The 12,543-nt window shown below is 43.0% G+C and overlaps 1 protein-coding gene across 7 annotated transcripts in view; it reads right to left on the reverse strand.

The window, feature by feature from the left end:
* tp63 (tumor protein p63) overlaps nucleotides 1-12,543 on the reverse strand; it is a 63,036-nt gene that overhangs the window by 3,235 nt on the left and 47,258 nt on the right. For 4 of the 7 annotated variants that reach the window (XM_058072875.1, XM_058072872.1, XM_058072876.1 and 1 more), the window contains 8 exons: nucleotides 4,392-4,578; nucleotides 4,198-4,313; nucleotides 3,755-3,864; nucleotides 3,551-3,687; nucleotides 3,302-3,384; nucleotides 3,098-3,222; nucleotides 620-765; nucleotides 231-378 (listed from right to left, as the gene is read on the reverse strand). In XM_058072875.1, the coding sequence (XP_057928858.1) occupies nucleotides 231-378; nucleotides 620-765; nucleotides 3,098-3,222; nucleotides 3,302-3,384; nucleotides 3,551-3,687; nucleotides 3,755-3,864; nucleotides 4,198-4,313; nucleotides 4,392-4,578 (1,052 nt within the window). The remainder of the gene's footprint in view (nucleotides 1-230; nucleotides 379-619; nucleotides 766-3,097; nucleotides 3,223-3,301; nucleotides 3,385-3,550; nucleotides 3,688-3,754; nucleotides 3,865-4,197; nucleotides 4,314-4,391; nucleotides 4,579-12,543) is intronic. The other 3 variants (XM_058072874.1, XM_058072878.1, XM_058072879.1) reach the window with 2 other exon arrangements.

The raw sequence follows: 12,543 nt of genomic DNA on the forward strand, positions 1-12,543 counted from the left end.
TATTAATATATTAATAAATATGTATATTTTTTTCAAAATAATGACCTATTTACAATGGCCCACTCATCATAAATAAATAGAAAGATGTACACTTCATCCATGCATTGGTAAAAATCTCGTGATTTAAGTTGAAAATATTTATTTTCCTCCAGAAAATGCCGACTAACGCTTTAGTTTGAGGTACAACGTTGTGTCATGCGGGCACGTGGCTGCACGAGGTGGGCAGGTACCTGGAGATGCTGCTGTCCATGGGGTATGGAGGAGGGGGGGTACAGTGTGAGGAGGGCACCAGGGGCAGCTGGGGCTGCAGGGCGTGAGTGGGGCTGAGTGAACTCATGTCAGCGCTCATGGGGATGTGAGTGCCCATCATGGGAGTCACTGCAGAGACAAAAGGAGCGGCGGTCAGCCTTTCTGCTTTTATTTTACTTTGGAAGTCTGACTGTGCGGGGAGTTGGGGGGGTGTGTGTGCGTGCAGACATTTACGCTCAACATGACACATCATGGGGCATGGAAAGATGATCTTTTTGAGGAGGAAGTTTGTTTTTAAAGTGGGCGGAGTGCAAGGGAAGTGAGGTGTGGCCGGACTGACCCATGTAGGAGGAATTGGGGGCACACTTACTGTCAGTCAGGCCTCCAGACATGCTGGACGGAGTGAGCGTGTTGCGCTGCTGGGGGTTGATGAGCTGGCTGACCGATGGTAGCTTGTTGACTTTGCCGTGCGTCGGCGAGCTGGAGCCGAAGGTGGGCTGCGGCGGCATCGACGTCCTGTACACAAGAGACGGGGTGCCATTTAATGACAAAATTCAAAGAATAAATCAACTGAATGTGCAAAAACCACACAAAGAAAAGAGGATCCAAACAAAAAAAGCTTTTTATTAGCAGCCGCAAAGACAAAAGGATCTGTTTCAAACAGAAAAGAAGAAACTGCCCTGCAGTCACTTGGAAGAACATGACCAGCATTGACTTGAAAGCCACACAAAAATAACCCCAAAAGTCCTTTGTGAGTCCAGCTCTGACGATGCAAACACTGAAGTCAGGAAACATGCAAACACTCAGGAGAAAGAGTCCAACAGGGGGCGTGACATTCTCATCCTCAAAGAGTTCATTAAAAGTGGGGAAAGGAGTCAAGAGAGGAGGTCCAAGGAGGACGAGGAGGAATGAGGAGGCTCAGGAGGAGGTGCAGCGCCGCCCTGCAGGCTCCAGGAGCTGACTGCCAAGGCGAGTTTTGATCAGACTGCAAGGAGGAAGCAGAAAGGAGAGAATAAGGACTCTCACAGGAGAAGAAGAAAGGAAACAAGAGGGAGATGTAGTACTGCCGGAGGCCACAAGAGGGCCCTACGCAAAGTCTGTACAACTGCTGGACTTGAAATGTTAGAACTAAAAACCATAACTAAAAAAACATTAGTCTTTAGATATTAGACATTCATTAGACTACATTTTTTAAAATATATTTTAACTTAAAAATTACAGTTGTCCATGTATTTCAATGTAAATATTCATAAATCTCATAATCATTACTTTATTCCCTTAATATTTTGGCTTTATTGTCATAACGTTTCTTATTTTCTGTATTTTTATATTTTTATATCTTATATTTTCCTGTATTTTCTGTATTTTTATATTTGTATATCTTATATTTTTCTGTATTTTCTGTAATCTTAATTTTCTTATAATTTTAGCTGTATAATGGTAACATAACTTTTCCCCCAATCTCATTTTTATGACAACTTTATTAGTTGTTTTATTTGCCATGTGAGTTTTTTTTGTTTGAAAAGTTTTTTTTGTTTGAAACATTTTTCTCAACTCTAAATATTCAACACTTTACCACTAAAATTACAGTTTATTCTTGTAAAATTATGGCTTTTTCTGTACAATTTGTTACTTTTAATATTTTGACTTTATTCACGTAAAATAATTTTTTCCCCCATTTCTGTTGCTCTTTCCTCTTGTAAATATTCTTAGAATTTTGACTTTACTATGGTAACACTAACTTTTTCCCCAACCTAATTTTTCAAAAACGACAAATTTACTGGATGACTTATCTATTTCAACTTGATGCTACTAAAATTGCATTATTTTTTTCCTCATCATATTATGTTGTTCTTGTTAGATAACTTTTTTCTGTTAATATTTTAACTTTATTCTTGTAAAATTACAGTTGTCATTTATTTCAATGTAAATATTCATAAATCTCATAATCATAACTTTATTCTCTTAATATTTTGGCTTTATTGTCATAACCTTTCTTGTGAATTTTCTTATAATTTTAGCTGTATAATGGTAACATCTGCATGCAATATTCAACGCTTTGCCACTAAAATTACAGTTTATTCTTGTAAAATTATGGCTTTTTCTGTACAATTTGTTACTTTTAATATTTTGACTTTATTCACGTAAAATAATTTTTTTCCCCATTTCTGTTGCTCTTTCCTCTTTTAAATATTCTTAGAATTTTGACTTTACTATGGTAATACTAACTTTTTCCCCAACCTAATTTTTCAAAAACGACAAATTTACTGGATGACATATCTATTTCAACTTGATGCTACTAAAATTATTTTTTATTATTTTTTCTCATCATATTATGTTGTTCTTGTTAGATAACTTTTTTCTGTTAATATTTTGACTTTATTCTTGTAAAATTACTGCTACTGTTTTTTGGTTAAGTGTGTATTTTTAGAATGTGGACGGGGCCCCTGCCCTAATCTCACCCCAGGGCGGGGTGAGGTGTCAGGGTAGGACTATCAGGACTATTTAGGTAGGACTATTTAGTGCTGACCTGCCAACACGTGTGCATTTTTCATGCTCGACATGCGTTATGACCCTTGAATAGGAGTAATGCATGTTGTTGCATTTTGCTGGTTTCAGTTTCAAGTTCAGTTCAAGTTCCTCCCTGCAAACCATTTTGTGTAGCGAGACGTGCACCCCAGTGCCAACCCCCGGCCTAAATCCTAAACCCGTCCTTAACCAAAACACTAAACCCAGCTGTCACCAAATCCCAAACTGTAACTCAAGCCCTATGACTGACTCCGGTCCTAACCACAATCCCAGAGGAGGTTTGGGATGCTAAGGTGCTAAGAAGTCCGCTAGTACTCACTGTTTCTGCAGGAGGTTCTGCTGCTGCTGCCGATAGGACTCGATCGTGTGTTGCGGCAAAAACTGCATCAGCTCCAGAGACTCTTTGATTTTCACCAAAATCTCGTAAATTTCACGTCCCTTGATCTAAGAGGAAGTGAGAGAAGAGGAGGTGGTGAGGATAAGGGAAGTGATCAGGTGACATCGGTAGGCGGGGCTTACTCACAGGCAAACAGAAAACTTCCTCATCTGTGGATCTTCGCTTCTTGATGGCCGACATCTGGATGCCGTGTGAAACCTGGCGGAAGGCTGCAAGGAGGAGAAGATAGCGTGAGTGCGGGCGGCTTTGATTTCGGACTCCTACGCCAGAGCAGGAAACAAGCGGGGGTGGGGGGGGTTTGGCGGAAAGGTGGCCAACAGAGGACCACGACAGGTAAAGCTCGACAGCCCGTCACCGGCCCCCAGCTCTACTTACGGCGCTTCGTACCCTCACTGCTCTTTGCGGTGTCTGTGATGTGCTGCTTGCGGATGCTGTCCTCGTCCGCCTTGCGGTCTCGACCCGGGCAGGCGCAGATGCGAGCCTCGAAGCAGCGACGGCCCAACACCTGACCGCTGTGACACAGAAAAAAAACATCAGTGACGGCCCCGCCACTTGATTGAGGTTGATCGCTTAACATACTCTCGGGTCTCCAAGGTGACGATGATGAGGATGGGTCGTCGGTTCATGCCGCCCACACAGCTGGAGTTACACATGAAGTTGTACAAAATGGTAGTGAACTCTGTCCCCACCTGGCGGGAAAAACAAGGCACGCCTTTACCAAGGATCGGTGTCAATCAAGACTTTTCTTGTGGAGGGGTGGGGCTTGGGCAGTCTAGCCTTGGCAGAGGTCTACTTCCTCTCAGTGAAGACAGCCTTCGCTGAAGACCGTCAACACCTGACTTTGTTGACATTTTGGAGGAAGTCGAAAAGGAAACAAAAACCAGGCTGGTGTACTGATTCTGCTAGGGGGCTTTGGGGGCTTTCAGGGGGTCATTTGCTATTGTCAACACTTTGGGGAGACAAGAGGGCGACCCCTGTCAGAGACTCTGCTGTCAGGTGATGATGTGGCTGAGAAGGCTCACCTGGGGGGGCTCGTAAGGCACCAACACACTCTGCCTCCCAGTGATAGAGTCCTCCACGTACTGGGCGTGGCTGTTGCCCTCCACGCGGATCAGGTGACTCGGTGGGGCAATCTGACCTGATGTGGGGGGTCGATTGAAGTCAGATAAACGTGGACATGGAGAGACGTCACAATCAATCAGATCCATGGACGTACCGTCATTGAACTCGCGGCTCAGCTCGTGGTTGGGGCAGCGTTTGACCACCTCGGTCACGTGCTCCGCCTTCTTGTAAACGGGCATGGCGCGGATGACGGCACCCTGCGGGGGGGTGGTCAGCACTTTGATCTGGATGGGACACGTCTTGGCGATTTGGCAGTACAGCTTCTTCAAGTCGGTGGAGTACTGTCAGGACAAACACAGACACAACAGGAAGCATGAAGCAGAGTGTACTTGTTATGGCCCCAGACATCTTATTGGCTACATTTATAACCTATTGGTTACGTTTCTATCTCATCACAGGTTGATACCGAACAACTTCCTCAAGGACTTAAGTAGTCTACGTCAAACGTATCGGGTTCCAGTCCGGGTGTCTGCAGCCATAAAGTGAGACCAGGACTCTTTAAAAGTACACAACTATTAGCACATTTTACAAATCCAAAGTACCAAAGTACCACTACTGGTACACAGGATCCTTCTGGTGGTCTGGAACCCCAAAGATATTTTTTAATGCAGTGAAACCCGTTTAGGTCAACACTAACTGATGTCAACATAAGTGGTTGTTGACATAACCACAATCCTTATCGATGTAAGCAGCTGTTGACACAAGTGGTTGTTGAAATAAGCGGTTGTTGACAAACAAAGTCCATGTTGACATAAGTGTTTGTAGACATAAATAGTTGATGACATAAGTGGTTATTGATGTAACCGAAGCCGATGTCGGCATAAGCGGTTGTTGACATGAACAAAATAATGTTGACATAAAGTTGACAAAAGTTGATGTCCACCTAAGCGGTTGTCAACACAACCAAATGTTGATGTAAACATAAGTGGTTGCTGACTTAAGCGGTTGTTGACATAACCAAAACTCAATATTGATATAAGGGGTTGTTGACATAACCAAAATCATTGTTGACATAAGCAGTTGTTGACATGAGCAGATGTCGACATAAGCAAAAGTTGATGTTGACATAAGTGGTTGCTGAGATAAGCGGTTGTCAGCATAACCAAATGTTGATGTCAATATAAGTGGTGAGTGACTTAAGCGGTTGTTGACATAACCAAAAGTCAATGTTGATATAAGGGGTTGTTGACATAACCAAAATCATTGTTGACATAAACAGTTGTTGACATAAGCAGACGTTGACATAAGCAAAAGTTGATGTTGACATAAGTGGTTGTTGATGTATGCGGTTGTTTACATAAACAAAATTGATGTTGACATAAGCGGTTAATAGAAGCAGATGTTGATGTTGACATAAGTGGTTGTTGATATATGCGTTTGTTCACATAACCAAAATCGATGTCGACATAAGCGGTTGTTGATATAAGCAGAAGTTGATGTTGACGTAAATGGTTGTCAACAACCACGTAGTATATCGACATAACCAAAATCGATGTCGACATAAGCGGTTGTTGATATAAGCAGATGTCGACTTAAGCAAAAGTTGATGTTGACATAAATGGTTGTCAACAACCACGTAGTATATCGACATAACCAAAATCGATGTCAACATAAATGGTTACCTTAGAGGAGTAACTAAAACCAAAACTAGCTGTTGCGCAGGTTTATGTTGATTCTAAATGGATGAATCCCCCTCGTGTTGCTACTAGCTAGGATCCTTTAGCATCGCGCTTCAGTAAAAAGTGACATCGTTTACAGGTGAGGCCACTTTAAGGCTGGAAAACAACAACAGGCTGCATTTTAGGATGGATGGTCGGGTGGAACACCTGTTGGCTGGACTGAGCCTTCAGGCAAAAAGGAGGGTTAAAGACCAAGACTGTGATTAGGACCCACTTGAAGGCACACACACACACACAGAAAGAAGAAGAGTGTGTATTGGACAAACTTTTAAGAAGTCTGAAGGAGCCTGTGGGACTTCCGAGCGTCTCCATAAAAAGGACGCCTCAAGCGGCAATTAAAGTGGGCCCAGCTTTCATCTTTAAGGGAGGGTCGCTGTGCCGTAGCATCTTAGCTAGCGCCATAGGTCGGATTCAAACCATAACAAATGAGTACGGCTTGACGTTGGCGCTAACATGTAGAGGTGGGCTTTATTTCCTCAATGTTCAATTCCAATGTTTACGCATTATGATTAATAATGGCTTAAGCTGGGCTTCCTTGAAGCGCTAACTACAAGAATGCTAGCATGCTGAAACCACGACATATACCTCTGTATTATTATTTGTATGGCAAATAAACCACATGGAGGCGCTTGATGTGAAATTTCTCACAAGTTCACTACGTTACCGTGTTTTGATGAATCAACACGAAATTTGGTCCACACTTTTTGGGAGAATGACGAGATTTGAGCAAGATTGGTGGAAAAACATGGCCGCCCCATCTAATTGCTCTTATGGTAAAAGGACCACATTGTTAGCACTGAGTAGCATTCAAGTTGTTCTATATGAATGATGCGTTCGGGAACAGGAATGAACCTATCTTTTCCGAGAAGTCATCCTGAAAGCGATGCAAAAGACGAATGATTGCAGTTGTCCCCTTCGCTCCTAACCCGATACTCCCCGCACGCTGCTGTCACTCTGCTAAATGAGGTGGAGAAGCCGGATTGGGGGGAGGGATTGGGGGGTGCGGTTGGAAGACTGAAGCACAGCACAGCACGGACGGTCGCTGTGTTGTGTTTAGAATAATTACAGGCTGAGGCTTTTGTGTAGCTGTAGGCAAGAAAGAAAGATCTAATCAGAGAGCAGCAAAGTTTGTTTAGATGATATCAAACTATCCGAGACTCGCACCCACCCAGGAGAACCATCCCAGCCCTGCAGCTAAACACAAAGTATTTGCTCAGCGCTGAGGTGGGAGCTAAAGCTAACAAGCGCGGAGGGCGGCCGGTTGAATGATGGGATCCAGTAGCAGGCGCAGGGCGCGGCGCTCAGGTGTGAACATGTAATTAGTGTCCTTTCAGTGGAACTTCACCGCAGGAGAACGCCAAAAACGCGCACTCGTGCACGCGGCCTACGAGACATTCCGATGCAACGCACGATGCGCGAGCGGCCCCAACGTAAAGGACGCGCGCTTCCCGTGGTGGAGGCAGGTCTCGGCAGGCCCGCAGCTGTGGCGTTCCTCTGGAGCTGACAGGCGCTGCGGGCGCATGCAGCAGTCAAGTCCTGACAAACACGGGTCCTTAAACAAGCACCGTGTGGCGCCTCTGGTCTTGTCTTCTTCATACCTGACATGTCGCGTCTTGCCTGCAGCTTCTCCTCAACCTGTTGAAATCTTCCCCCCCCCCCCCCCCTCAGCAAACACCTGCATCCTACTGGGAAACCTGGAAATACTTTTTTCCCCTCTTTTTTCCACCGCTGTTGCTTCCTTCCCTCTTTAGGAAAAACACAATCACTGCTTCTCAGACATCCACTTGCAATCTCAACAGATCTTTTAAATAGAAGATGAAGCTGCCGTTCACCAAATCGGCCACTAGGTAGCGCAACACTTTGCCTGCTTTCAGCAAAGTACGTAAATCCTCAAGATTCCCAGTGGGATACATTGTGGTCTTCAATCCACACCCGTCATGCTTTTCTCCCAAGGGTGCCACGTGGCCTGAAGAATCAACAACTGGGGGTCAGAATCTTCAACTGGACCACTGATGACCCGTGACTTCAGTTCAAAAGCACTCTTATCATATAGAGGATCTTTGATCAGAATTTTTGCAGTATGTCCTTAAAGCAGTAATGTTTATGCGGATCTTTGACGAGTGTTTTTTTTTTTTTTTTTTTGCAATACATCCAGAAAACTGTCATATAGATGATCTTTGATCATTATTTTTGTGGTAGGTTCTTATAAACCACAGTGTTTCTTTGGCTAGTGTTCTTTTGCAGTACATCCCAACATCCAGCAGGGTACTCCTGTCATATAAAAGATCTCTGATCAGAGTTTTTGCAGTTAGTGCTTATAAGCAGCAGAATGTCTGACTTATTGGAGTAGGATCTTTGACTTGTGCAGTGATCTTTAATAGTGCTCCTGTCATACAGACGATCTTTGATCAGCATTTCTGCAGTAGGTCCTTAAAAACAGCAGTGTTTCTGTTATATAGAGGATCTTTGACTGGTGTTTTTGTCGTGGTTGTTGTAGTCAGTCCTTAAAAATGTGATTCTGTTATATAAACAGTCTTTGATGAGCAGTTATTTCTTTGTTTGCAGTTAGTCCTTAAACACGGCAGAGTGCTCCTGTAGATCCTATAGAGGATCTTTGGCTTGTAGGTTCCTTAAAAACAACAGTGTGTTTCTGTTCTAGAAGATGTTTGACTCGTGTTTTTGCAGAACATTCAGTATATATCCAGCGGGGTACTCCTGTCATATAGAGGATCTCTGATCAGTATTTTTGCAGTTAGTGCTTAGAAGCAGCATATTTGCTTTTACACTGAGGATCTTTGACTTTTTGGAGTAGCCCCCCACCCCCCCACCCCCAAATGGCCATCCGTAAAAACAGCAGTGTTTCTGGTATATAAACAATCTTTGATGAGCAGTTGTTTTTTTTGTTTGCAGTTAGTCCTTAAACATGGCAGAGTGGTCCTGTCATAAAGAGGATCTTTGGTTTGTGTTTGTTTTTTTTACAGTGGGTGTTTGACTTAGTATACAGTATACAGCTTTGTATACAGTAGTGAATCTGTTGTTGTATTGAGGATCTTTGATTGACTAGTGTTTTTTGTTTTGTTTTTGCAGTCGGCCCCAAACAATGTTAGTGTGTTTGTGTTATACACAGGATCTTTGATGAGTGTTTTTGCAGTTCATGTTCCTGTCAATTAGGTCCTGTCCACACGGGAACGGATTTTTATTTCATTTTTTTGGGTGGTGGTGGCTTGGTGACGTCATCATGCTCGTATTAAGCTTTCAGATTTTCCCACTCTGGGCGTCGTTTAAGGATGAGACGATGTACGTATAACAGATCTCTGACTACTAGCAATGAATGTATGATTTTCTGACTGTTAGCGTATTAGCAATCCACTGAGGTAAACGTGTAAAGTGAATACTTGATAGTTTGGTGGCCGTACCGCACAATCCTTCAGCGGTGTTTAGTTTCTGAGAGAGTGAACTTTTCCACAACACGGCCCAAATCCTAACCCCCTCCTTTCCGCACCTTCCGTCGCTCGAGCGAGGCGAGTCACGACAAGCTTCCTGACACAAACAAGTCTCGGCCCCATCTCGTGAGGCGTGGGACGGGCCCGCAGATGTTCCACCAACAAGTTGCATCTTGCCACGTTTTCGCCCGAACGCTTGTCTTCTTTGAGCGCCTTCTCCTCAATGGCAGACGCGGACGGCGAGCTGAACTCGCTGCACCCCCACCCTGCAAAAAAAAGGCCAGCAGAGCCCAGAAGGTTGACGGTATTTACACGAGTATTATCCTCGCTCCATTATTGTAATCCCTGCAGCGCCGCCACATTCCTCGCCTTTCAAGATGCATTGCAAACACTCGCCATCTTTAGCCGGACAACGGCGGCCCAAACGACAACACGCCGTGAATTCATCGAGAAGCACCTCAGAGCTGCTTGGAGATGACAGATGTGTTTCTGGGAAGATGCGCTGTGTGTCACCGTCTTCCCAGACAGGAAGCGGTGACGCTGAGGGTGAGGATTAGGTGTGTCTCCATGAGAGCCGTCATCAAAAAGGTTGCTACACGGCCCGCTAACACCCCCCCCCCCCACCCCGCCCCCTCCACCTTGAGTCTTTCAAAGGATACCTCTACCTCTACCGCGTCTTCTGGGCTTGACGGCCTTTACTGGACTTCAACACTAAATGGGCTTTGAGGTACTCTACAAACACTTCAATACAGTTCCCTGTGGAGTCCCACCACTTTTTACTCACTTTATGGCAATGATGCAAACTCTCCGCCCACTGCCGCAAACAGATTGCATAAACTTCCAATGGATGAATGATTTCTAACCAAGTTACGTGCTGACGCTGTAGTAAGTATATTGTTACACTGCGATCAATCACACCCGTCTAGGCGGCGTGTTTGTTTCTGTTATGGGGCAGGAAAGCCGTACTTGTTGTAATCCCTCAGCGGACGAGGAAGATCAATGTCCCCCTTCCCCCGCTTTGGAGGGCTGCCCCAACCTTTATCCTACCCTACCTTTGCCACTTTGATATTTTGGAACGCAACACATGCATATGCTAAGAAGTTATACATATTTTAAGAAATATATATACAAATCTTCCGAGTTCATTCTCATTTTTTAAAATTAGAATTCTCATATTCTCATAAAATTCATTTCTGCTGTCATTTATTTTTGAAATTGTCCAACTATTTAAATTTTTTCATGTAAATTGGTTTCTCCTATTTATAATATTTGGACTTTCCCCCCTAATTTTCCAAAAATTACAACTTTAGTCGTTTTGTTTCTCATAATATTTTGACTTTTTCCCCTAATTTTCAAAAATTACAACTTTAATCGTTGTTTTGTTTCTCATATTAGGACTTTTTTTTCTTTAATATTTCAACTCAATGCTACTAAAATGAATATTTTCCCTCATAATATTACGAGTTAATTCTCATAAAATTGGGATTTTTTCTCTTTTTTTCTTAATATTTTTGACTTTATTGTTAAAAATATTACAGAAAATGTTGAGAAAATTACAGCAATTTATTTTGTCTTTTTTTTAACGTTCTCTTTGTAAATGTTCGTCTGCGAATTGTTACTTTATTTCTATAATTTCACCGTATTCTCTTAACATTTTAACTTTATTTGTTGTTTTGTTTATTTATATTACGACTTTGAGGAAATAACTTCTTTCTTTAATATTTTAACTTTATGCTACTAAAATGGTCAGGAGCAAACGGCTCCTGAGCTGTGGCTAACACGTAGCAGCTGTGGAGATGTAAACAGATGCCGGCGGTAATGACAGACGACGAGACGTCCACCTCGCCGGGCATCAGCTGGAAGGCCGCCGTGAGGTCTGTCATCATGAGACCGTAAATGTCAACCTGCTGCCGCTTTGTTCCACCAAGGAGTTTGTTATAGCTGGTCAGTATCTGTCGACATGGCCTGGCCATTATTATTATATACAATATTATATCATATTATAGTTTAAATAATACTTTTATTATATTTATATTTGGATCTAATTTTCAACATTATTTTACTTTAGTTTAGTTAGTATATTATATATAATATTATTAAAATATGGTATTTAAGTATGATATATATTAGTGTAATTTTACCTCTGGCAAGCACAAATCATAAAAAGTTTATGGAAAAAGACAACAAAAATGGCGGCCATGACGTTCCAAGACCAGCAACACATCCTCATCATCAACACCCAAATTGTCAACATCAACATGTCGCTCCAATAAATTCATTTAGTCCAATGAATACACGAATCCAGCACGTCGGATTAACGATCATGGGATTCTCAACTGGCGGGTTGGGACTCGAACGCGGGTCTCAGATCGCCGACAACTTGTGAAAAGTCACATACAAATATACTAGCAAGTCATTCAGATGAAATATTTCAGTCATCTTCAGTCTTCTTCTAAATACATTTTTAACAGCATTAGAGACCTCTAGACATGAAATAACACCCCTATAGTCACCTTTACACTCCTCGTTATTGTTGTGGCTATAATGTTCATCATGTTAGTAGAACTGTGCCTGTTGTGAGATCATTCAAACGTTCAAGCATGTTGTTGCAGCCATCAAGTTTGGTGCTTGTGTGTCTCAGCCAACATTCCAGTAACATTACTGACACTGACCAGTGTAGAATACTACATATCATCACGTTCATTCATTCAATCATTTTCTACCGCTTATCCTCACGAGGGTCACGGCGTTGCTGGAGCCTATGCAAGCTGTCTTGGGGCGAGAGGCGGGGTACACCCTGGACTGGTAGCCAGCCAATCACAGGGCACATATAGACAAACAACCATTCACACTCACATTCATACCTATGGACAATTTGGAGTCGCCAATTAACCTAGCATGTTTTTGGAATGTGGGAGGAAACCGGAGTACCCGGAGAAAACCCACGCATGCACGGGGAGAACATGCAAACTCCACACAGAGATGGAGGAGAGTGGAATTGAACTCGGGTCTCCTAGCTGTGAGGCCTGCGCGCTAACCACCCGTGCAGCCCCATATCATCAGTCTTTTTATTAATAAGAACTGATCAAAGTATGTATTTAAATGGAAGAAACCATTTGCTTGG

The sequence above is a fragment of the Doryrhamphus excisus genome, chromosome 5, assembly GCF_030265055.1.
Source record: "Doryrhamphus excisus isolate RoL2022-K1 chromosome 5, RoL_Dexc_1.0, whole genome shotgun sequence".
NCBI classification, from domain to species: domain Eukaryota; kingdom Metazoa; phylum Chordata; class Actinopteri; order Syngnathiformes; family Syngnathidae; genus Doryrhamphus; species Doryrhamphus excisus.